Source organism: Engystomops pustulosus, chromosome 7 (assembly GCF_040894005.1).
Source record: "Engystomops pustulosus chromosome 7, aEngPut4.maternal, whole genome shotgun sequence".
Lineage (NCBI taxonomy): Eukaryota > Metazoa > Chordata > Amphibia > Anura > Leptodactylidae > Engystomops > Engystomops pustulosus.
The window spans coordinates 68,587,105-68,611,919 of NC_092417.1; the positions used below are offsets into that span (position 1 = coordinate 68,587,105).

General features: G+C 39.3%; 1 protein-coding gene across 1 annotated transcript; it reads left to right on the top strand.

Annotated features, from left to right (window-relative positions):
• The first annotated feature begins 1,591 nt into the window (after nucleotides 1-1,591).
• On the top strand, nucleotides 1,592-19,779 carry LOC140069958 (alpha-1-antiproteinase-like). Its single transcript, XM_072116274.1, has 6 exons — nucleotides 1,592-1,682; nucleotides 8,231-8,500; nucleotides 9,302-9,640; nucleotides 15,351-15,621; nucleotides 18,984-19,131; nucleotides 19,313-19,779. Exons 2-6 carry the CDS (start codon nucleotides 8,233-8,235, stop codon nucleotides 19,505-19,507), a joined length of 1,221 nt encoding a protein of 406 aa, XP_071972375.1. The 5' UTR covers nucleotides 1,592-1,682; nucleotides 8,231-8,232; the 3' UTR covers nucleotides 19,508-19,779.
• The last annotated feature ends 5,036 nt before the right edge of the window (nucleotides 19,780-24,815 follow it).

Genomic DNA, 24,815 nt, shown 5'->3' on the forward strand with positions numbered 1-24,815 from the left:
TGGAAACAAGATAAAGGTGTCTAAAGTAATGATGCCCCTCCTGCCTCTAATTGGGATTCTTTGCAGCTAATTTGCATATTACTTTGGAGAGGATTTTTTTTTAGGTTAGCAAGTGAGTATTAAAATAAAAGAGAGTGCTGAAAAAGATAATCCATTTTCTGCCAGTGATGGCGATTACTTTTTGGTATTAATGCTGTTGACAGGTTTCTTTTAAAATTTGATTGCCTTTTAGGATATTGGATTTGCAGTCATTTCACATAAACCCTTATTACTTTGTCCTTTATTGGAACCAAGAGAACAGGAATGAGGAAATCTCTTCCCCTGCAGCAAGTTTGTGACTGCAATGTTCTTTTCCAGGTGGTTTTACCAGTTCTTAGGCCTCTTGCACACTAGCGTTGCGTTTCACGTGCGGGTGCAATGCGTGAAAAACTGACGTTTTGGCTGCGTTTTTGTTCCATTTTTCCTTGGAGTAATTTGCGTTTTTGCGTTTTTCACGCGCGTGTTGTTAGCGTTGTTTTTGCGTTTTCGCCGCATTTTTGACGCGCGTTTCAATGGGAGACTCGAGCATTTTTCAAAGGGACCATGATTTGGGATTAAAATGTGTTATTTAATTGAAAAATAATGTCTTCTGATAATTTGCAAACATCTGCGATCTATTCTTCACTGTTCCGCGCGTATATTATCTCCCGACAATTTAGCAGATGTGAAGAACAGTGAAGAATAGAATAAAAACAGTGAACACAGTGAACACAGTGACCACAGGATCATTTAAGATAAAAACACAGTGCAGAACACAGTGCAGAAAAGATTACAGATGTTCGGCACATCTGCTTACTTGTCGGGAGATACGCGCGGAGCGGTGCGAACAAAATAGCATGTGAAGAACAATATATATGTGTGCAGAAGACATTGTAGATGTATGGAAACATCTGCAATGTGTTCTTTACACACATATATATTGTTCTTCACATGCTATTTTGTTCGCACCGCTCCGCGCGTATCTCCCGACAAGTAAGCAGATGTGCCGAACATCTGTAATCTATTCTGCACTGTGTTCTGCACTGTGTTTTTATCTTAAATGATCCTGTGGTCACTGTGTTCACTGTGTTCACTGTTTTTATTCTATTCTTCACTGTTCTTCACTGTGTTTTATTAATTAAATGATCGTTCGCGAGCAGGGGAAATAATGTTATTCTGGTCACCTAGCAACCCTTACGTTTAAAACGCATTGCACTCGCATTGCACTTGCAATGATTGCGAGTGCAATGCGTTCTTGATGCATCTCCATAGACTTGAATGGGGCGTGAAAAACGCGCGTGACTCGCAAAAATAGAGCATGCTGCGATTTTGACGCGCGTGCAAACGAACGCAAGCACGCGCGTTCAAAACCACGCAAATGGAGAAAGACCCATTGAATACAATGGGACAGAGTGCAATGCGAGTTCTGCGCGTCAAATGCACGCGCAGAACTCGCGCGTGAAAAACGCCAGTGTAGAAGGGGCCTTACAACATCTGTAGGAAACAGATACAATCAGGTATTGCTACAATCAGTTATAATAATAATCTACTGAACATGGTCCATGAGTCACCTTTATTAACTATTTCTCAATTATATTAAGAAACCTACTCATATATAGCAGCTGTAGCCAAAACTGGCATTGACTTATCCTGGTAAACCGCCGGTGAGTACATTTCATGTATTTCTGTATGGCATCTGCATGCAGTGGCCGCCTAGTTAAAGGGGTATTCCCATGAAGACAGGCTTCTTAAATATTTCACAGATATAATTCCAACCTGTCTCTATCAGTCCTGGTGTATATAATTTTGGTTAATCAGACCGTAAATCTTTTATCGTCTATAGCTGGGCAGGGCAGATTCTTCTCATGAATAGCTTCTCCTCTCATCTCTGATCTGTCTCATCTCTCTTTTTATATGTGTCAGATACTAGTAAATGTTCAGAAGCTAAATAAAAGTATAGATAAACCAGGACCCTGATAATCTAAGCAAATTTTCAGCAGACAGCATCTCACAGTACTAGAAGGATCATAATGGGGCAGATTTATCAAGTGTCTGAAAGTCAGAATATTTCCAATTGCCCATGGCAACCAATCATAGCTCCCCTTTAAAATATTCATGAGCACTGGAGAAATGAAAGCTGAGCTGTGATTGGTTGCCATGGGCAACTGGAAATATTCTGACTTTCAGACTGCTTGATAAATTTTCCCCAATGTGTCTACTTAGAGACACCCACACTGACCATCACTGAGTGGTAGGAGATAAAATGAATGAATCAATGAAACTGAGTACATTTGTAAAGTAAGGGGTTAAAAATTATCTTTATTGTGTAAACATCACTAGGGGGTTATAATTTGAGAACTTTCTTTCATGGACAAACCCCTTTAAGTACACAAGGCACTGATGTATTTGAAATAACTTTGTTGATTTGTTGGAAAACTTTTGGTTAGTCTGGTCCATCAAATATATGGCCTTACACATTTGGTAGTTTTCACCTAAATAATCATGTGTTATCCTGATCCCTTTATACATGTGATTAGCTGAATTAGCTGAATTCCCACTAGCCTGATCTGTACGTCTCCCAATATCTGCTTTAAGGAAAAGCAAGGGAGAGTTGAGTGGTCCCATACATTCAACACACTGAAATTAGCTCTTAAAGGCATAAGATTTCACACCTACATTTGGAAGGTTCAGATTTCCTTTCCGTGATCAAATAGCATAAAAAACAGTGCAGCAGCCATATTCCTTCTCTGCTGTTATGATGGAGGTGTAGTAGATGCAATCTTCCATAAACTGCAGCCAATAATACATAATGGGGCTCATTTACTAATGGTTGCATGCACACTTTTATCAGACTGGGCACTGTTTTCGGGGCTAAAATGGCTAGGACAGGTATTTAAGAAATGTGTGCGGTGGCATTTTGGCGCAGCTGCGTTAAGGCTTCCATGTGACACAAATCAGGGGGCGTGCGGTCGGTTGGTCCCACTGATTTGGACTGAGCCCGGTATTTAACTTTCAAATTGTGTTGCCAGCCCTAGCCCTAAGATGCACCACTAAATTGTGGTTAACTCTGTCGGACCTGAGTGGGGAAGTTACACATGCAGGAAAATGGGCGCACGTTCTTAGTGAATCGCAGCACAGTGCATTATAGTCAGACAATGCGCTTTATGTCAACTCCGGTGATCGGGTAAGTAAATGTGCCCCAATATATGGGTCCACTTGTTATAGGATAATTCACAAATAGATCTTGATGACTGATGATATTTAAGTGCACAGTACAGGCAGTCCCCGGTTACATACAACATAGGGTCCATAGGTTTGTTCTTAAGTTGAGTTTGTATGTAAGTCGAAACTGTATATTTTACAATTGTAGATCCAGACAAAAACTATTTTTGCCTCAGTGACAATAGGAGTTTCAAAAATTTTTGCTGTAATGGGACCAAGGACTATCAATAAAACTTCATTACAGACACTTTACAGCTAATCATTGCAGCCTGGGACTAAAGTAAAGCATCCAGAGAGCAGTGGGCAGAGGGGTCCGTCTGTAAATAGGGGTTGGCTGTAAGTCGGTCGGCCTTAAGTAGGGGACTGCCTGTATTAAAAAGTGTTGGACAAAATGCAGCTGCGATACAATTGTGGGACACGAACATAATATATACATGTGCAGCTTTTTTGATGCAAGTGGGGAAAAAAAAGTGTCACAGACACAATAATACATCAGGGCCACAATTCTTGAGACTGCCCTTAACCCTTTCCTGCTCTTCGGCAGATATATCTGCCACTGAGAGCAGTGACTCAGAGCTCAGCGGCGGATATATCCACCGCTGAGATGATCGGAGCTCTGGATCGGAGCCGAACCGGCATCGGCAAACACGGGGTGCCGGCTGTAACGTATAGCCGGCACCCCAGTTTAACACCCGCAGTCAGAGTGAGCTCGATCGCGGGTGTGTAACCCGTTAAATGCCTCGGTCAGCGCGACCGCGGCATCTAACATGCCTCTGGGGGGGTTTTCGGGGGGCACCGATCATTGCTATGGCATCACTGGGGTCCAATCAGGACCCAAGAGATGCCTGCAGGCATTGCCAGTAAGATGGCCTCTGTGACGTCATCTTACAGGCAGAGTGTCAGCCTATGCATGTGCATAGGCTGACACTGCTAATACCCTGCAATACATCAGTATTGCAGAGTATTATCAAGAACAAGCATTCAGATGATTGCTTGTTCATGTCCCATGGTTGAAAATGTAAAAAAGTACAAAAAAGTTATTCAATAAAAAATAAAGTAATAAATCAATAAAAATGCCCATTAGCCCCAAAACATATAAAGAGACATTTAACCCAAAAAAATGTCTAAATCATAACAAAAACCACACATATATAGTATCACCGTGTCCGTAACAACCCATAGAATAAAAGTAAATCAATATTGAACCCCTACGATGAACGCCGTTAAAAAAAACTGTTAAAAACCCACCAAAATGCCTTCCTCAACCCTGAGGAAGCCTGCATAGACAGGCAATACGCGTGGGGATTCTATCCCTCCAGCTCCCTTCTTTATTACATAATGCACCTTAGGTAACTATACATTTCATTTACTAATCTCAATTTTGAACTACCTAGTACTTATTGTGTCTTACATCCCATTCTTTTGGGAATATTGTTTCATTGTTGTTACTCTGTCTGTAGTTCGAACTAGTACCAGGCCACCTTTCTTGGTCACTATAATACACCTATTGTTTCGTCTATTTTAGGGATGGCTGTTAGAATTAGTATGTATGCATGCACATACAAAATTCATAATTTTATCTTTTTTTTTGTAAATAAACGCAAAACTTATAATCCAACATTCACCACTAAAATGAAGTACAACATGTGGGGAAAAAACAATCTCAGAATCGCTTTGATAAGTAACAGAGTTATAACCAGAGTTATAACCATAAAGAGACACATGTCAGTATCCACAAAATGGAGCTGAGCCGTAAGCTACAAAATGGCGGCCTCTTTTGGCCTTAAGGACGCGGCCCGATTTTTCAAATCTGCCCTGTTTCACTATAAGTGCTTATAGCTTTGGAACACTATGAGATATTCAGGGGATTTTGAGATTGTTTTCTCGTAACACATTGTACTTCAAATTAGTTTAAAAATTTGGATGAAATCTTTTGCGTTTAGTTATGAAAAAAACTAAATTACTAGAATATTATGAGGCTCAGAATTTGGGTGCCATTTTTCACATTTTTTGTAAAATCACCAAAACCCATATTTAGATGGACCTGCTCAACTTCTAATTGACACTGAGAGGCCTAAATAATAGCAAGACTCATAAATTACCCCATTACGGAAACTACACCCCTCAACGTATGAAAACCACTTTTAAGAAGTTTGTTAACCCTTTAGGTGTTTTATTGGGGTTAAAACAAAATGGAGGTGTGGTCTACAAATTGTAATATTTTTTCACAACACGTTCATTTTGGGTGGAAAATTAAACATTTACAATGGATTAAATGAAAAAAGGCTCCACAAAATTTGATACCCAATTTCTCCCGAGTACACAGATACCCTATATGTGGTGGTAACCTGCTGTATGGGTGCACGGTCGGGCATAGAAGGGAAGGAGGCGACATCCAGATCAGATTTGCAATGTCACATTGTACAGGCTATATTTTTTTCTTTTTTTAATGTGGACCTATAGGGGCTTATTTCTTTTGCCACATAAGATGCACTTTTCTGGTACGTAATTTTGGGGCATCTATAGCTAATTGGTGAGATTTTATTAACTCTTTGTTGGTGAAGGAAATGAAAATCATCAATTTTTAGGAATTTTTTTTTTTGCTGTTAACATACCATAAAAATAGCATATTATTTTTATTCTATGGGTCGCCACGATTCCAAAAAGACCTAATTTATATAGATATTTTTATGTTTTCCCATTTTTACTGAATAAAAAGTAATTTGGCAAAAATGTTGTTAATTTTAGCATCACCGTATATTGATATGCATAACTTTTTTTATTTTTCGCCTCACAAATCTGTTTAAGGGCTTATTTTTTGTGAGAAGGATTGTTCTTTTCAGTGGTTTTATTTTAGAGTGCATAACATTTTTAAATCACTTTTTAGAGCATTTTTTATAGGGTATTAATTAAAAATTATCTTTTTTGGAGCTTTTTTTTTTTTTTTTACGGGGTCCACTTTGCGGATCTAATAACGATTCTGTTTTATTATGCAGATTGTTACGGACGCAGGGATACCAAATATGTGGGGGTTTTGTGTATTTTATTCAATTGTACTGAATAAAAACTAATTTGGAGAAAATCTTATTCATTTTAGCATCACCATCTTTTCATATGCATAACTTTTTTATTTTTCGGCTGTAAAATCTGGTTAGGGGCTTATTTTTTGCAAGAACAGTTGTTCTTTTTAGTGGGCTTATTTTAGAGTGCATAACATTTTTTAAATCACTTTTTAGAGCAATTTTATAGGGTATTAATTAAAAATTATCTTTTTTTGGAACATTTTTTGTGTTTTTTTTCTCCGGTGTTTACCGTGCATGTCCAGTAATGATTCTGTTTTATTATACAGATTGTTACAGATGCGGCAATACCAAATATGCAGGGTTTTTTGTGTTTTTTATACTTTATTAAGTGTTTTTATGGGAAAGTGACATTTTAGGGGCTTAAATTTTTATGTATTTATTTTTTATTTATTCTAATGTGTAGTGTTTAGTGTTCTTACATGTTTTTACTTATACAGGCAGTCCCCGGGTTACATACAAGATAGGGACTGTAGGTTTGTTCTTAAGTTGAATTTGTATGTAAGTCGAAACTGTATATTTTATTATTGTAGTTCCCGACAATTTATTTTTTTTGCCCCAGTGACAATTGGAGTTTCACATTTTTTTGCTGTAATAGGACCAAGAATTATCAATAAAGCTTCATTGCAGACAATTTTAAGCTGATTATTGCAGTCTGGGACTATCTTAAAGCATCCAGAGAGCTTCACCAGAGGTCACAGTGGGCAGAGGGGTCTGTCTGTAACTATGGGTTGTCTGTAAGTCGGGTGTCCTTAAGTAGGGGACCGCCTGTACTTACTTGAAATTGAACCAGCGATGCTCTGAAGTTCAATACACTGCTCTACAATACTATTTTATTGTAGAGCAGTGTAAACTGTCTGAGCATGCAGGCACATGCTCACACAATTTACAGTCAGACCCGGAAGGTCTGCCCAGAAGTGGATCGGATACCCCGGTAAGCGGCGCAGGGATCCGATCCACAGGGGGAAGACCCTTACACGCCGCGGTGTAAGGGGTTAACACCCGCGATCGCGGTTGTTACAGCGCGGTGTCCGCTGACAGCCTCTGCTTCTGGTGCCGGCTCCGTTCGTGAGTCGGTGTCAGAAGCAGGACGTTATAGCATGTCCCCGTGTGCTTAGCATCTAGCCGCGGGGACGTACTATAACGTACTGGTGCGCCTAGGGGTTAATGGGCTACATTCTGGTTGATTGGTGCTCAGCAGTCAACATGCTTGTGCTCTCCTACACACAAACCAGAATGTTTGTCTGATGTTCAGCTGCAAGCTCATGGGTGCCAAACCTATCATGTTTCGATACATACCAAACTTTGCAGTTTTTCATGAATCTGGCACCTTCTGCACTGCTCCAACAGAGTGCACCACAAAAATTGGTGCACCTTAACATGGGGCATGTAACACATTTCTGTCAGACTTTGCATGATAAATGTGTTGCATTGTGCACAGGTATGTCCATTTCAGTGCAGCTGCACCACAAATGTGTCCCATGCTACACAAATGTGTCTCAGACACTTCTTAAATACATGTGGACCATATTATGAATTAGAAGCAATAATAAATAATGTAATCTGGTACACTGACCCTTTTTTAGGTTTCTTCTTCACACTCTTTTCAACAGTGCTGTAAACTTCTACTACGTTAATTTATGCTATGCCTAAGAGCTGGGACACTTAAGTGCAGGGACTTGGCATATGGATTACTTGTAATTGGGGATCTAGTGTTATTGGTTGGGCGCCAGGTTTGTTGCATTTGGAAGAAGTGAAATGAATGGGTGAACTGAATTAACTTTTTCAAATAAATTGAATAAACCATGCTATGTGAAAAAATATTTCTACGAAAACTCATTTTACACATTTACATGTTTAAGTGAAGTGAATACTAAGCTAAACATTGCATTTGTCTTTCTGTTCCACAGAGATGAAGTTCTTTACGGTTAGATCTTTGTGTCCAATTCTGCTCTTTACATTGGTGGTTGGTCAACCAGAAGTTAGTGATGATCAGCAATCAAATGAGTCTAACCAACAAATAGTGGAATCGCTTGATAGTTTCAGCTGGAAGCTTTACTCCCAGCTGGCAAAAGCACACATGAGTGAGAATCTGTTCTACTCTCCAATGAGTATTTCTATGGCATTTTCTATGGTCTCACTTGGTGCCACATCTGAAACCCGTCAGCAGATCTTTAAAGGTCTTGAGTAGAGATGAGCGAGCACTAAAATGCTCGGGTGCTCGTTACTCGAGCCGAACATTTCCAGATGCTCGAGTGCTCGTTTCGAGTAACGAGCCCCATTGAAGTCAATGGGAGACCCGAGCATTTTTCAAAGGGACCATGGTTCAGGAATAAAATGTGTTATTTAATTGAAAAATAATGTCTTCTGATAATTTGCAAACATCTGCGATCTATTCTTCACTGTTCCGCGCGTATATTATCTCCCGACAAGTTAGCAGATGTAAAGAACAGTGAAGAATAGAATAAAAACAGTGAACACAGTGAACACAGGATCATTTAAGATAAAAACACAGTGCAGAACACAGTGCAGAATAGATTACAGATGTTCGGCACATCTGCTTACTTGTCGGGAGATACGCGCGGAACGGCGCGAACAAAATAGCATGTGAAGAACAATATATATGTGTGTGAAGAACACATTGCAGATGTTTAAATACATCTGCAATGTGTTCTTCACACATATATATTGTTCTTCACATGCTATTTTGTTCGCGCCGTTCCGCGCGTATCTCCCGACAAGTAAGCAGATGTGCCGAACATCTGTAATCTATTCTGCACTGTGTTCTGCACTGTGTTTTTATCTTAAATGATCCTGTGTTCACTGTTTTTATTCTATTCTTCATTGTTCTTCACTGTGTTTTTTTTAATTAAATGCTCGATCTCGAGCAGGGGAAATACTCGTCCGAGCAACGAGCCGTCTCGAGTACCCTAATGCTCGACCGAGCATCAAGCTCGGACGAGCATGTTCGCTCATCTCTAGTCTTGAGTTAAACACTACAGTGATTAAAGAGGAAGCTATTTATTCAGGCTTCAAGCATCTCCTGCAGACACCTAACCAACTTAACAGTGACCTGGAGTTGAACATTGCAAATGCTCTTTTTGTTGAAGAGAAACTTAATCTTCTTCAGAAATTTAAAGATGAAATAAAGGCGTTCTATAAATCAGAACTAATTTCTGTTAATTTCCAGCAATTGGAAGAAGCAAAAAATCTGATTAATAGTTATGTGGAAGAGAAAACTAATGGATTAATAGAAAAATTGCTGAGTGAACTTTCTGTAGATACAGTTATGGTTCTCATCAACACACTTTACTTCAAAGGTAAGTCGTCTATCAATATTCTGTTCTGTACTACTGACTCTCTGGTCTTCTAACTCCAGGACAGTATTGCTGTGTCTGAGCAGCGTTACACCACCCAAAGAATATTACCCAACTTGAAGGGAACCGGTGATCAGGATGGTCATTTTTACATGAAGACAGGTAACAATAGCCTCTGGAATGTGGATTTCAAATATACTTTTGTGGGGCATCTGAATTCCGATGCATTTTAATATTTTTTTTAACATTACCTGGCTGCCTGCCTGCAGTGTGTGGTGAGTCCCAAAGGGGGGGGGGGGGGCAGCAGTTCAAATGGCACAAGTCATCTTCTCCTCAACTCCTGCTCCTCTCCTTACTCCTTGCCCTCACTCAGCCTCTACCCTGCTACCTACCCCTGTTTACGTCAGCTCACTGGCACAAGCAATTCTAATTGGCACAGCAATCACCACACCCACCACCAGAGCTCACCGCACACTGCTGGAAGGGAGCCAGGCAATGTTAAATAAACACAATTAAAAAGCACTCCGGAGCTCACTACACACTGCTGGAAGGGAGCCAGGCAATGTTAAATAAACGCAATTAAAAAAAACTCCGGGACTCACTACACTTTGCTAAAAGGGAGCCAGGTAATGTTGAAGAAACACAATTAAAAAGCACCAGAATTATTCAGATGCACCACAAAGGCATTTTGTTAAACCAACTTGCCAGAGACTACTGTAACCTGTCATCATGTAAAAAAATAACATTCCTGACAGGATCCCTTTAAGGCAGTCGAGAGACATGGGGGCTTTTTTTGGCATAAAACTTTTTTATTCATTTTTGTAAATACACATGTTACAAGAGAAATACAAATTGTATAGTAAAGGACATGTAGTTGTGTAAGTTATGTTATGTAAAGTGTATAAGTTGCATGACCCATGACAAATAGGACTTGTCTTGTACAGAAGGGATAAAAGTGGGGGGATTACATTAGTCACGGCAGGAAAATGGGGGGGGGGAGTTAGTGGAGGACACAGAAAATAACAAGAAATATAAAGTATTTGACAATTAGAGGGGATGGGGGAGATAAGGAAAAGAGTTAAAGGGGTAGTTCCATTACAGCAAATTAATGTTATTATTTCCATTATAAAAAGTTATACAACTTTCCAATATACTTTCTGTATTGATTTATCGTGGTTTTCTGCTTGCTGTCATTCTATAGAAAGCTTCTATGTTTACTTCCAGTGGACAGAAATCTGACCATGGCCCCACAGGTGCACAGCTCTGGTTAATCTGTATGATAATAAGGAGCATTGCACCTGTATGACCATGGTCAGATTTCTGTTCACTGGAAGTACACATAGAAGCATTTTATAGGATGACATCAAGCAGAGATCTAGGAAACATTGAGCAATTGATGCAGAAAGTATTTTGAAAAAAATGTATACATTTTTATCATTTAAACAATAACATTAATTTGCAGACATAGGAATACTCCTTTAACCCCTAGGCGCACCAGGACGTTATAGTACGTCCCGGTGGCTAGATACTTAGCGCACCAGGACGCACTATAACGTCCTGCTTCTGGCACCGGCTCACGAACGGAGCCGGTACCAGAAGCAGCGGCTGTCAGCTGTCTAGTACAGCTGACACCGCACTGTAACACCCGCGATCGGAGCCGACTCCGATCGCGGGTGTTAACCCCTTACACGCAGCGGTCAAGCATGACCGCGGCGTATAAGGGTTTTCCCCCTATGGATCGGATCCCCCGTGCCGCTTACCGGGGGATCCGATACTCTTCTGGGCAGCTCCGAGGACTGGCATGTGCCCCGGAGCTGCCCGGTCTCCATGGCAGTCAGACCCCTTCCGGGACTGACTGTAAACTGTCTGAGCATGCGCAAGCATGCCAGACAGATTACACTGCTCTACAATAAAATAGTATTGTAGAGCAGTGTATTGAACTTAAACCAGCGATCAGAGCATTGCTGGTTTAAGTTCAAGTATGTATAAGTAAAAATATGCAAAAACACTAAACACTACACATTATAATAAATAAAAAATAAATACATAAAAATATAAGCCCCTAAAATGTCACTTTCCCATAAAAACACTTAAGTATAAAAAACATAAAAACACAAAAAAATCCCGCATATTTGGTATTGCCACATCCGTAACAATCTGCATAATAAAACAGAATCGTTACTGGACCCGCACGGTAAACGCCGGAGGAAAAAAACGCAAAAAACTTTCTGAAAAAAGATAATTTTTAATTAATAACCTATAAAAAATGCTCTAAAAAGTGATTTAAAAAATTTTATGCACTCTAAAATAAGCCCACTAAAAAGAACAACTGTTCTCGCAAAAAATAAGCCCCTAACCAGATTGGTCAGCCAAAAGATAAAAAAGTTATGCATATGAAAAGATGGTGATGCTAAAATGAATAAGATTTTCTCCAAATTAGTTTTTATTCAGTACAATTGAATAAAATACACAAAACCCCCACATATTTGGTATCCCTGCGTCTGTAACAATCTGCATAATAAAACAGAATCATTATTAGATCTGCAAAGTGAACCCTGTAAAAAACAACCTCAAAAAGTTTCTCTCAGAAAAAAAGATGATTTTTTATTAATGCCCTTTAAAAATGCTCTAAAAAGTGATTTTAAAAAGTTACACAATCTAAAATAAGACCACTAAAAAGAACAATCATTCTCGTAAAAAATAAGCCCTTAAACAGATTTGTGAGGTGAAAAATAAAAAAGTTATGCATATGAAAGACGGTGATGCTTAAATTAACAACAATTTTGCCTAATTACTTTTTATTCAGTAAAAATGGGAAAAGATAAAAAATCTATATAAATGAAGTCTTTTCGTTATTGTGGCAACCCATAGAATAAAAATAATATACTATTTTTATGGTATGGTTAACGGCCAAAAAAAAAAACACATAAAAATTTTCATAAAAATTGATGATTTTCATTTCCTCCACCAACAAAGAGTTAATTAAATCTCACCAATTGGCTACAGAGGCCCCAAAATTACGTACCAGAAAAGTGCATCTCATGTGGCAAAAGAAATAACCCCCTATAGGTCCTCAATAAAAAAAGAAAAAAATTATAGCCTGTACAATGTGACATAGCAAATCTGATCTGGATGGCGCCTCTTTCCCTTCTATGCCCGGCCGTGCGCGCATACAGCAGGTTACCACCACATACCGGGTATCGGTGTACTCGGGAGAAATTGGGTATCAAACTTTGTGGAGCCTTTTTTCATTTAAACCATTGTAAATGTTTAATTTTCCACCCAAAATGAGTGTATTGTGAAAAAATATTACAATTTGCAGACTGCACCTCCAATTTGTTTTAACCCCTATAAAACACGTAAAGGGTTAACAAACTTCTTAAAAGTGGTTTTTCATACGTTGAGGGGTCTAGTTTCCACAATGGGGTAATTTATGAGTCTAGCTATTATTTAGGCCTCTCAGTGTCAATTAGAAGTTGAGCAGGTCCATCTAAATACGGGTTTTGGTGATTTTACAAAAAATGTGAAAAATGGCCCCCAAATTCTGAGCCTCATAACATTCTAGTAAAATATGTGGAATCTTAAAAAACCATGGCAACATAAAGCAGACATTTGGGAAATGTAAGTTATGAATTTATTTGGGTGCTTTGACTATCTGCATCAAAAGTAGAGAATTTAGAACGTTGAAAATAAAGAATTTTTGCCAAATTTTGTTTTTTTTCCATAACTAAACGCAAAAGATTTCATCCAAATTTTTAAACTAATTTGAAGTACTATGTGTCACGAGAAAACAATCTCAAAATCCTCTGGATATCTCATGGCGTTCCCACACTATAACCACTTATAGTGACACAGGCCAGATTTGAAAAATGGGGCCCTGTCCTTTAGGCCAAAATATGCTGAGTCCCGTAGGGGTTAAGGCAATATGAATATATTGTTGCTATATAAGTGTAACAGGGGTACATTTCACTTCAATCATCAAGAAGAAGAAGAGCAAGAGAAAAACAATAATAAGGAAACAATAATATCATAACTATATCTGCAGAGATGTCCAAGGCAGTCCACTTGATGGCTGGGTGTCTCAAGGGTCAAATTTAAAGGAGACATAAATACAAACTACATTAATAGAAAAAGGGGAAACGGAAAAAGGTTGTAGACCCCAGTCATGGACCTCAAAGTGTCAGCAATTGCTTTTGTGACCTAATGTCCTAGCTGGCCAGCTCTTCGAGATGAAAGATCATATCTATGTTGTCAGTCTACTTTAATATGGTGGAGGGCTACATTTGTACTAAACTGGGGGGATGTAACTAATTCAGCTACTTGCACATAGATGGTAGAAAGATGGCATTTAGCTAGGTACTAAGTTGGGTAAAGTTGCCAGAAGAAAACGGGTACATGTCTGAGGGTGATAATTCTCCTTTCACTTCTTTACAAAAATGTATTATTTTGGGGAAGAATCAGAAATATGCCCTAATGAACCTACTGCTGACAAACACCCCCAACACTTGTCACACCGGTGTGTTGTACCATCGGATCATAATCTTATAAGAATTCTTCTGAACTTTCACATTAGGGCTTTTTAACAGTTTTTGGAATAATTGTTTGTGGAAAGGAGTGTTAACCAAACCTTAGCTACATTGCACCAAACATTATTAACCCCTTAACGCTCTGCGCCGTAGCTCTACGGCGCAGAGGTATAAGGGATGTATGAAGAGGGCTCACGGGCTGAGTCCTCTTCATACAAAGGTGGGGGTTTTAGCATTTTGCACAAAACCCCCACCGCTAATAACCGCGGTCGGTGCTTGCACCGATCGCGGCTATTAACCCCCTTTCCGCCATCTTTTTTTCGATCACCACGCCCCCGAACGTCATCGGGGAGCGGCGATCGGTTACCATGGTAGCCTCGGGTCTTCTTTTGACACGAGGCTACATGGTTTATGCAGGTTCGTTACAATGAGCCAGTGGCTCATTGTAATGTGCGTTTTTTTTTCAATTTTTCCACATTTGGAATTTTTTTTCAGCTTCGCAGTACACGGCATGTTAAAATAAATAACATTACGGGAAAGTAAAATTTGTTAAGCACAAAATAAGCCCTCACACAGGTCTGTACACGGAAAAATGAAAAAGTTATGGATTTTTGAAGTTGGAGAGCGAGAAATGAGGCGAAAAACCCTCCGTCCTTAAGGGGTTAAAAAATAGTCAGCTCACCACCTGGCAAATAATAGAAAAAGAAATCTCCAGCACTACAAATGTTAAAAAATATAAAAGCAAGGTTTTATTAGGACATGAGATTTACTTCCATATATGAAAAGACTTCTGATCTACATGTTTTTGATAATTTCACTGGTTCTTAGTCATGATACAAGTTTTTTTCATTAAAAACTCGAGATGTACATCCATATGTGTCCTAATAAAGCCTAGATTTTATAGTTTTTTTCAAACCTAAGCTTTGCCCACATTACTCTATAGCTTTTTTTATTATGTGCTATGCGGTTAGGATGCAGGACATTGGGATAAGGTTTTGCCGTCATGACCAGTGAGTGGTGTTGGTGGACTTTTTTCCTTAGTTGCGCATAAGTCATGTTGACTTGCAGGCAAAACGTGCCAGGCTCTACCAAATGCTTTAATATCACTGCATGATAAGGTATTTTCCTAAAATTCAAGGCAAATATTTTACAAATCATGACGGATTTGTTGTTTGATATATATTTAGGCTCCTGGACAAATGCTTTTAATGTAAATCAAACTAGAAAGGAAGACTTCCATGTGGATGAAAACACCATTGAGAAAGTACCAATGATGAAGAGAGAAGGAGTGTATCCAGTGGCCTTCTTTGATGATTTAGAGTGTACAGTGGTCAAGGTCCCATACAAGGGGAATGCTTCTGCAATTTTTATTATACCAAATAAAGGGAAACTACAAGATGTGGAGAAAGCTTTTCAAGAAGGCTCCTTGAGTGAAAGGATGAAACAGCTAAAACCAAAGTAAGGATTTTTATATAGGATTTATTGATCAATGATTTATTCATTTTGATTAGTTTTCCTATACCAAATCAACAGCACAAGAGGATTTAGTTATAGGTGAGTTCATGTTGGATCCTTCTGTGGGAACAGTTTTTTTTATTGGACCAAAGGCTCATGCACATGACTGTTTTGGATGCTGCGATGTATCTGCACAAATTGCACCCAGATCATGGCCACATAAAGGATTAGCACACTATTTCCAGTAACCGAGACATGCGGCCTCCAAATCTACATAGGAGGGGTGTAGGAGTGCTCACCCCTCCCATCTCGACCTGGTTGTGTGCTTCGCCTGGGTTGCGGCCCGGGTGAAACCCACTGTTGTGTGCATGAGGCCCAAAGTTCAGCAGATGAGTTACATTTACCAAATATATCTTATCGGCAGAGTTTGTAATGATAAAATTTAACCGTAACCTTAATTCTGTTATTTAGCCCAACAATTAAAGTTGCTGTCTAAGGAAGTCCCCCTTAGTCCATGGTTATATGGAAATTTAAGACCAGGGTCTTCTAAATTTATTCATATAGGTAATAATTATAAACGGACTATAGTACACCCAATGTGGCTTACAGCTACATTTAAAAGGGCAATAAATAATAAAAAAGGGCATTCAAAAAATATCAATCTGATGAGTCAACTGAAGCCGTCAATAATTACAAAACACTTACCAAAATCTATAAGAAGGAAATAAAATCAGCCAAAATACAAAATAAAAGACCGATAGCCAAATATAGCAAAACAAATCCCAAGAAATGTTTTAAGTATATCAATGCAAAAAAAAAAAATGGGTCAGAACAGGTTGGACCCCTGTATTCTGAAAATGGGGCATCGCTGACTGGAGACCAAGAGAAGGCGGAGATACTTAATGGGTTTTTTAGCTCTGTTTATACGATAGAAGAAAGCACTTCTGACATGGGTGGTGCCAGTGCGGGTCCTGCATCCTGTAACATACTAGACTGGCTGAATGTAGACATGATCAAATCTAAGCTCAATAAAATCAATGTGTACAAGGCTTCTGGACCAGATGGGTTACTTAAATAGCTCAGTTCTGTTATTGCTGTCTAAAATCTTCAGAGATTAACATCAATTGTGGGGAAAATATTGGAAGGGTCAGTAAAAGACATATGTACATGTTTATGTGATATTATATGGTATAATAAGTGACAGCCAGCATGGGTTTACTAAGAATAGAAGTTGTCAGACCAATCTGATCTGCTTCTATGAAGAGGTGAGCAGATGCCTGGATGGAGGAGCTGCTGTGTCCTTGGACTTTGCAAAGGCATTTGACACTGTCCCTCATAGACGCCTGATGGGTAAAATAATGTCCATTGGTTTGGCAGAAATAATTTGAAATTGGATTCAAAACTGTCTGAAGGATCGTATCCAGAGAGTTGTGGTCAATGGTTCCTACTTGGAATGGTCACCAGTTATAAGTGGTGTACCTCAGGGTTCTGTGCTTGGCCCACTACTATTTAATATATTTATTAATAATATAGGGGTAGGAATTAATACATGTGTTTTTTACCTAGCTGTGTAGTATAAGACAGTCTATAGAGGATGTTCATAGGCTGCAGGGTGACTTGGAGAGTTTGGTCATCCACTTGAAAAATGATGTTCAATGTGGATAAATGTAGGGTTATGCATCCAGGGACTAATAATCCACATGCAACATATGTCCTTGGGGGAGTAAATCTGGGCAATCCTCTTGTTGAGAAGGACCTGGGTGTAATAGTAGATCATAGATTAAATAACAGCATGCAATGTCAACCAGCTGCCTCTAAAGATCTTGTCATGTATCAAAAAAAAATATGGACTCTCTGTATAGAGGATGTAATATTACCACTGTACAAGGCCTCTTTTTTATGCAAGGGAAAGGTGTAGTAGAGGTGAGCATATAAAAAATTACTTTTATTTGGTATATGTTGAAATCACATTTCCATCTTATAGTGACAGCATAAAAATGTAAAAGAGTGTGAACATGAACTTATAGGGCAAGAAACAGCGGTGATAACTCCTACATGCAAATAGTGACCCCTATTTCTTTTTTTGCATGTACTCCCTTGAGTTGAGGGAATGCAGGAGGGTATGTTATATAGGTTTCAAAACTTAAATTGAAATCTATATTTTTTGTTAGGGTCCGATAAGCTTTAATTTTTTTGGTTCATGTATAGTTTGCTGAGTACAAGTACAAGTACTAAACTTATCAGAAAGGGGAGGGGCTTGACAAAATGCTCCTTCAAAAAGAAAGCTAGTGGATATTTAGGATGGACTCTGTTAGCCCCAAAGGGCTAAATAAGTACTTTATTTTGGATGTTTCCTGTAACAATTCACATCAAACACAATTCAAATATTATCTGATAATACACATTGAAAAAGAAACAAACTAAGAACCTCACAACTGGAGTGGTCGGATATGTGCTTGATGGAGTGAGACTATTGTTAAGAATACCTAAAAAGAAAAACAAAGGAAAAAAAATCTTCAGAAACTAAATTCGAATTTCATTGGAACAAAAACTTTAGTAAGCTACTTTTTGGTGGTGCACACCTGGCAGAAAGAGACATACAACCCTTTGGATTGAGTTTACATTGGTTTGGCCTCACCTGGAATATGTCATGCAGTTTTGGGCACCAGCCCATAAAAAGGATGTTCTGGAGCTAGAGAGGGCACAACAAGGAGCAACAAAAATGGTACAAAAAGGGGTATTGAGGGTCTAAGTTATGAGGAAATAACTAGATCTATTTAGTCTTATAAAGTGACGACAAAGAGGGGACCTGATTGATTTATATAAATATATGAATGGTCCATACAAAAATTATGGTGGAAATTTGTTCCAGGTTACATCAAATCAAAATACAAGGGGGCACTGTCTGCGTCTGGAGAAAACACCAGAGGTGACAGGACTTCTTTTCTCTGAGAACTGTCAATCTGTGGACCGCTGATCACAGTAGGGACAGCAGAGAGCTTCAAGAAGGGCCTAGATACCTTTTTACATCTAAATATCATTGTTACCCTAAATCCCTTCCTCATCCAATTCCTTCCCTTCCTTGGTTGAACTTGATGGACAAGTGTCTTTTTTCAACCGTATAAACTATGTGACTATGTAGCTATGTCTTTCACACAGGACATCCCCCTCCCCTATGAGCCAGAAAACAGATCTGCACTGTTAGAATGGCCCCACCTCTGACGTACTTACACCATCCATGTATACCACGGACAACCATTCTCCTGACAAAGCTTTTATCCAGATAAATTAGCTATTCTCCAGAAATTCTGAGAGCACAGGAGCTTTAACATTCACATTTTATTTTTTTGTTCCCTTTCGTATAGGAAAATTAATCTCTGGATTCCCAAGTTATCACTTTCTAAAAAGTTGAATCTAAAGACTGAGTTGACTCCAATAGGCTTTGGTCATTTGTTCTCTAAAAGTGCTGATCTATCTAAGATTTCAAATGATGTAAAATTGGAGGTTTCACAGGTGAGATTTATTTGTGTGTTTTTTCCCTTTCTGATAAAACTGAATATGACATTAGACATTGTTGGTCACAGCTGGTTGGATAATGGTAAGCATTACAGATAAATAGTGCAGCTTGTGATGTTTTGTACTTCTAAGAGATTATATAAAACTCATGTTTTTTCCCATTATTTCTTCTCTCTAGGCAAACCATCAGGCAGTAATAATTATGAATGAGGAAGGTACAGTAGCAGCCGCTGCCACATCTATTGGAGTTGTAGTAACAAGTATTGAAATAGTTCCAGAAGTGAAAGCCAACAAACCTTTTATACTCATCATCCAACTAGATTTCCAAGCTATCCCTTTGTTCATTGGGAGAATCAATAATCCAAACAATTAAGATGACATGGATCCATAAAATAAAACAGTGAAGCAAATGCTAACATTCTCATTATTATATTAGATTTGTGCTATTCATCTTTTGTCTATAGTTTGTAGTAATCCTAATGAAAAAGCAATAGATCACGGAGTACGGAGGTAGGGAATGATACAGTATATGTACATGTAACTGCCTACATGGTATCAAGTTTAATAAAATGTTTTAGATGGTAACTGCACACAAAACCAATTTCAGAATATCAAGAATAAAGAAACTTTTTCTTTTCCACTGCATTTTACCGTCTCTGCTTAATTTGGCTTTGAACAATTCAACCCGGATTTAGTGTAATATACTGGTAGTTGCTTTTCTACTATAGAAAGTACCTGCTTCCCCTTTTGAAGACTCAGTGAGGGGAATGTATCACCATTACTTTTTTGTCTAATGGTTTGAATCATGTAAACACACTTCCCTCCTACATCAATACATGCAATGTGAAGTATCCCAGGGATTTTAGTGCAGATAATGGCAGGGTAAGTAAGATGAATCAGTTTGGATGCTGTAGAATCTACAGTAGATGGTATTTTAGATATTTCCAAGGAGAGGTATGTTTGTTGAAATGAAGACAAAATTATAGATTATTAGTAATATGTGATAGAATCATGCACTGAGTTATATTGCAGGTCTTGTGGACATGCATTAAGTGTCTTATATATTCATGTCCCAGACCTATTGGAGATAAGAACAGTGGGGGGGACATTTATCAGGGCATATACATAAGTTCATAATCTTCTCATTAACCCCTTGCCCCACCATGACATTCCCCAATGTCATGGTGCAGCAGTGGGTGTATGAAGAGGGCTTACAGGCTGAGCCAACTTCTTACACATGGGGTGTTTGCTGCATAATGCAATTAACACCGGTGATCGGTGCTAGCCCCAGTCACTGGTGTTAACCCTTTACATGCCAACGGCAAAGCTTTGCGGGCAGCATGTAACAGACCGCAGCGCATGGGTAACACCATCTTTGTTGTGATTGTCCCTCCCCATGACGTATATGGGGAGCGTTGATCAGTTGCCATGACTGCCTAGAGTTTTTACAAGACCGCAGGATTTGTAATTTCTGAAAATTAGTGGCACATTGTCAAAGATTATGTGCAAAACCCCCATATACATACTGTAGCATAGCAGTATATGGTAGGATCAATGAAACATCTTAGGGTTAAAGTACCTTAGGGGGTCTAAAAGTAGTATAAAAATCTACAAAAACATGATAAAACCAATATAAATTTAATATCTCTGCATAGTGAAACAGGGCCCAAAAGAAAATGGTGAAAATGTGTTTTTTCGTAAATTTTTTTGAATTAATGAATTTTTTTCCAGCTGCCCAGTACACAGTATGGAATATTAAATATAATCACTTAGAAGCACTATTTTTAACACAGAAAGCAGGCCTTTATACAGCTCTGTATATGGAAAAAGTTATGGAATTTTGAAAAGGGGAAGTGAGAAATTTGAAACGCAAAATGAAAAAGGGCCATGTTCTTAAGGGTTAAGTCCCTCAGGTTGAAGTCCATGGGGCGTTGAAGAAGTTTCTGATAAAATTATCCCCTATTGAGCCACTTAAATCCCTTGAAATCTCAGGACTTTTTAATCACCAGTACGTTTGTCCCAAACATCACGTGCAATGGGAGTGTCTTCATGTTTTTTGATATCTTTAATATGATTGTGGATTTTCTTCTGGCCTGCTGTATAGTTTTGACCATGTATTGTTTTTGAAAGGCCCGGGTCGTCAAGTAAATCAAACCTGTCATTTAAAAGACTTTATACGATGTGTGGTTCCTCTCGCTGTTCTCACACCTATACATGCCCTTTGGTCTGTCAGGGAGACAAGTCACAGCTAATTAGCCCCAGGAATCATCCGTCATATGAAATCATTGTAAACTGCAAGACCACAGGGATGATCTACTTGAAAACCTGCGTTGGTCAAAAAGAATATGTGGATAAAACTATACAGGAGGCAAGAAGAATAATAAGTGATCATATTAATGATACCAAAATGCAAGAATAAATCATACAACATGGGTTCTATCGATGCAATGGAACATAATCCAGTAGTATTATAAAGAGCTCCTCACACTCCGCAATCCATCATAAAGCCAAACCAAACTACCGACACCACTACAAAGTGCAATTGACAAAATATTCTTTATATGTTTTCTTCATCCATCATATATACAACATTTAGTCTGACATTGCAAAGGCCTTCAGCAATGTCCATGAAAATATTCAATGTAATGCTTTTTAATTATCCACATGGGCTAGCGTCTACACAACGGCATGCAGCTGCGACATTTCAGATGCTGAGGAAAGAGGTGTGGCCTCCAAAACGTCATGCCTTTGTATAGGCGCTAACCCAGGTGGATAAGTAAAAAACATTATATTGAATATTTTCATGGACATTGCAATTTGATGAAGACATATGTTTTGAAACTGTTTTTATTAGGTACAAATAAACATACACATTTCCAATAATACAATATACGGCTGTACCCTTTTTTGTTTAACATTAGAGCTGGGTAACATACATCAGTGTTATTGAGCATCTAGTATTTCTGGATTACCCACAAATCACAACAATAATCTCTTGTTGGGTGTAAAAAGAGAGGGGGGGTAAGTGGGGGTTAGGGGTGTGGTATTGAAAGGAAAAAGGAGAGAAAGGGTTTATCTATGATAACAAAGATAATATACAATTATATATTTCATATGAAATATGAAATTGTCAGACATATGTATTGTCAGACTATACGTTGTATATATGATACACAAAATTGAAACAAACCAAAGTAGGGAGGAAAATATGGTGTGTGGTAATACGTTGGGACCTGTCCTTCTCCCTACATGGTATAGTACCATATGGCTGGTTGGTGAAACTAATACATGACCTATTGTTCTTCCTCTTGAAAGAGTGGAAGAGAAGATCCAACACTATAGCACAATTAGAAACAAAGAAAACAGTAATAGTAAGAAATGTTTTATTTAGATCAAAAAACAAATGACAAATGACAAACACTGGTTAAAATGATTCTACCCCAAGGGGGACACAAGATGAGGTTGCACTCCAAACAACAAGATCATCGAGAAAATTAAGTGTAAGTTAGAGGCACCGATGGCCTTAATTAAGTATAAATGGGAAGTATGGGACAATTGTCAATTTAATGGAACCTAATGGTAAGCAAAATGCATGAACATGCGTAATACATAAGTGCAGTATACCTTACCCATATTGAAGATGATCATTGCCCGGAATGACAACGCCCCCGTTGTCATTCCGGGCAACGATCATCTTCAATATGGGTAAGGTATACTGCACTTATGTATTCGGTGGTTTGATTTGGCTTTATACCAAAATACGAGAAGACACTCCCATTGCATGCCATGTTTGGGATAACCATTGTGATGAAAAAGTCATGAAATTCCAAGTGATCGAAGCCATTGAACCTTCACCAACAGGGGGTGACTTTGATCAGAAACTTCTTCAACAATAAGCCTGATGAACTCTTTAGGTAAAAAACATAGAGACTTAAAGAGTAACCATCATTTCAGATCATTTTTGATATTGTGTGTGTATGAAGGGGGTTGTTGTGAACATTTTTCTAATATGCTTTATTAAGAAATTGTGCTCAGTTTGTAAAGAAACAGACTGAAAAGAACCCCATAGTTATAGTGCTACTTCTAGGTTGCTACGGCAAATCTGTCCACAGGATTGAAGAAGGGTCTCTCTCTCCTCTCTTTTCCTATTGTTTCACAGCTGTAGTATGCTATGAGTAGTATTTTCCAATATCAAGCTGAAAGTGAAGAGGTTAACAGCAGGGGCAGCATGCATGGATGCCGCTGAGGCTGCCTAATCGCACCATTATGCCAAAATGATGGGCGATGACAGAGTGACCGAGTGAGGCGAGATAGCATCTAAAACACCCAATAATTGACCCTGACACTATAGGGGACGGCATGCGGGGGCAGCCTCCTTTTGGCGAGGATAACGTGTAGCACTGTAGTATTTGGCGGCAGAGAGAAACCAAAGGAGGTGAGCAAGAAGCGCTGAAATGATTTCCTATGTGAACAAAAGGTTGACGGTATATTTAGTCGATAACACAGCATGGTGGCGACATAGTGACCAAGTTCCATACTGTATCTGGTGAAACACCCGAAAAATGAGCCTGACACAGAGACGACCTGTGGAGACGACCTGTGGAGGCAGTTATCGAGACGACGTGTGAAGGCTGCTATGGAGACGGCGTGTGAAGGCATGTGGGGGAGTGACGCGCACTCAGTCATACAGCTTTGTATCCATTATCAAAATGAGTGACCCATATAAAACACCAGAAAATCACAGCTGGTAAAACACCAAAAATGTAGCCTGACACAGCTCGTTGCTAAGGGGACGATGAGCTGTATTTCCTCTTGCGCTCCAGGGTCTGGGGTATAGACAGTTGGACGCTGCGCATGGAAACATTGGTGGACGCTGTGGAGGATCGTGGAGGCGAAATTGACAGGAAACAGCAGGGGCAGCATGCCAAAAATATGGGCAACAGCATGGCGATGACAGAGTGTCTGAGTGAGGCGAGATAGCATCTAAAACACCCAACAATTGACCCTGACACTATAGAGGATGGCATGCGGAGGCAGCGGCAGCAGTGGCAAGCTAGAGAGTGGCATGGCGACATACCCCCAATGGACTCAGGCTTCAAACCAATTTTTAAAATTCCTTTTGCCGAGGATAACATGTAGCCCTGACGTATCAGTATTTGGCCTGATTATGGCAGCAGACAGGAACCAAAGGAGGTGAGCAAGAAGCGCTGATAACACAGCATGGCAGCGACAGAGTGACCAAGTTCCATACCGTATCTGGTGAAACACCCGAAAAATGAGCCTGACACAGCTCGTTTGCTAAGGGGACGACATGTAGAGGCAGCTATGGAGACGACTTTTGGAGGCAGCTATGGAGACGACGTGTGAAGGCTGCTATGGAGACAACATGTGGAGGCAGCTATGGAGACGGCGTGTGGAGGCTGCTATGGAGACGGCGTCTGGAGGCTGCTATGGAGACGACGTGTGGAGGCAGCTATCGAGACGCGTGGAGGCTGCTATGGAGACGACGTGTGGAGGCAATGGGGACGGTTATGGCACCCGAGGTGAATGTAAGGAGGTGAGAGAAGAGGAGTGAAAAGATAGATTGTGGAGGTAAAAGGTTATAGGTTGTGGGTTGAAGGTTGCTGCACTTCAAACAATGTTAATTGGATCTTGGGATGGAGCTGGCGGCCCGCTGCCAG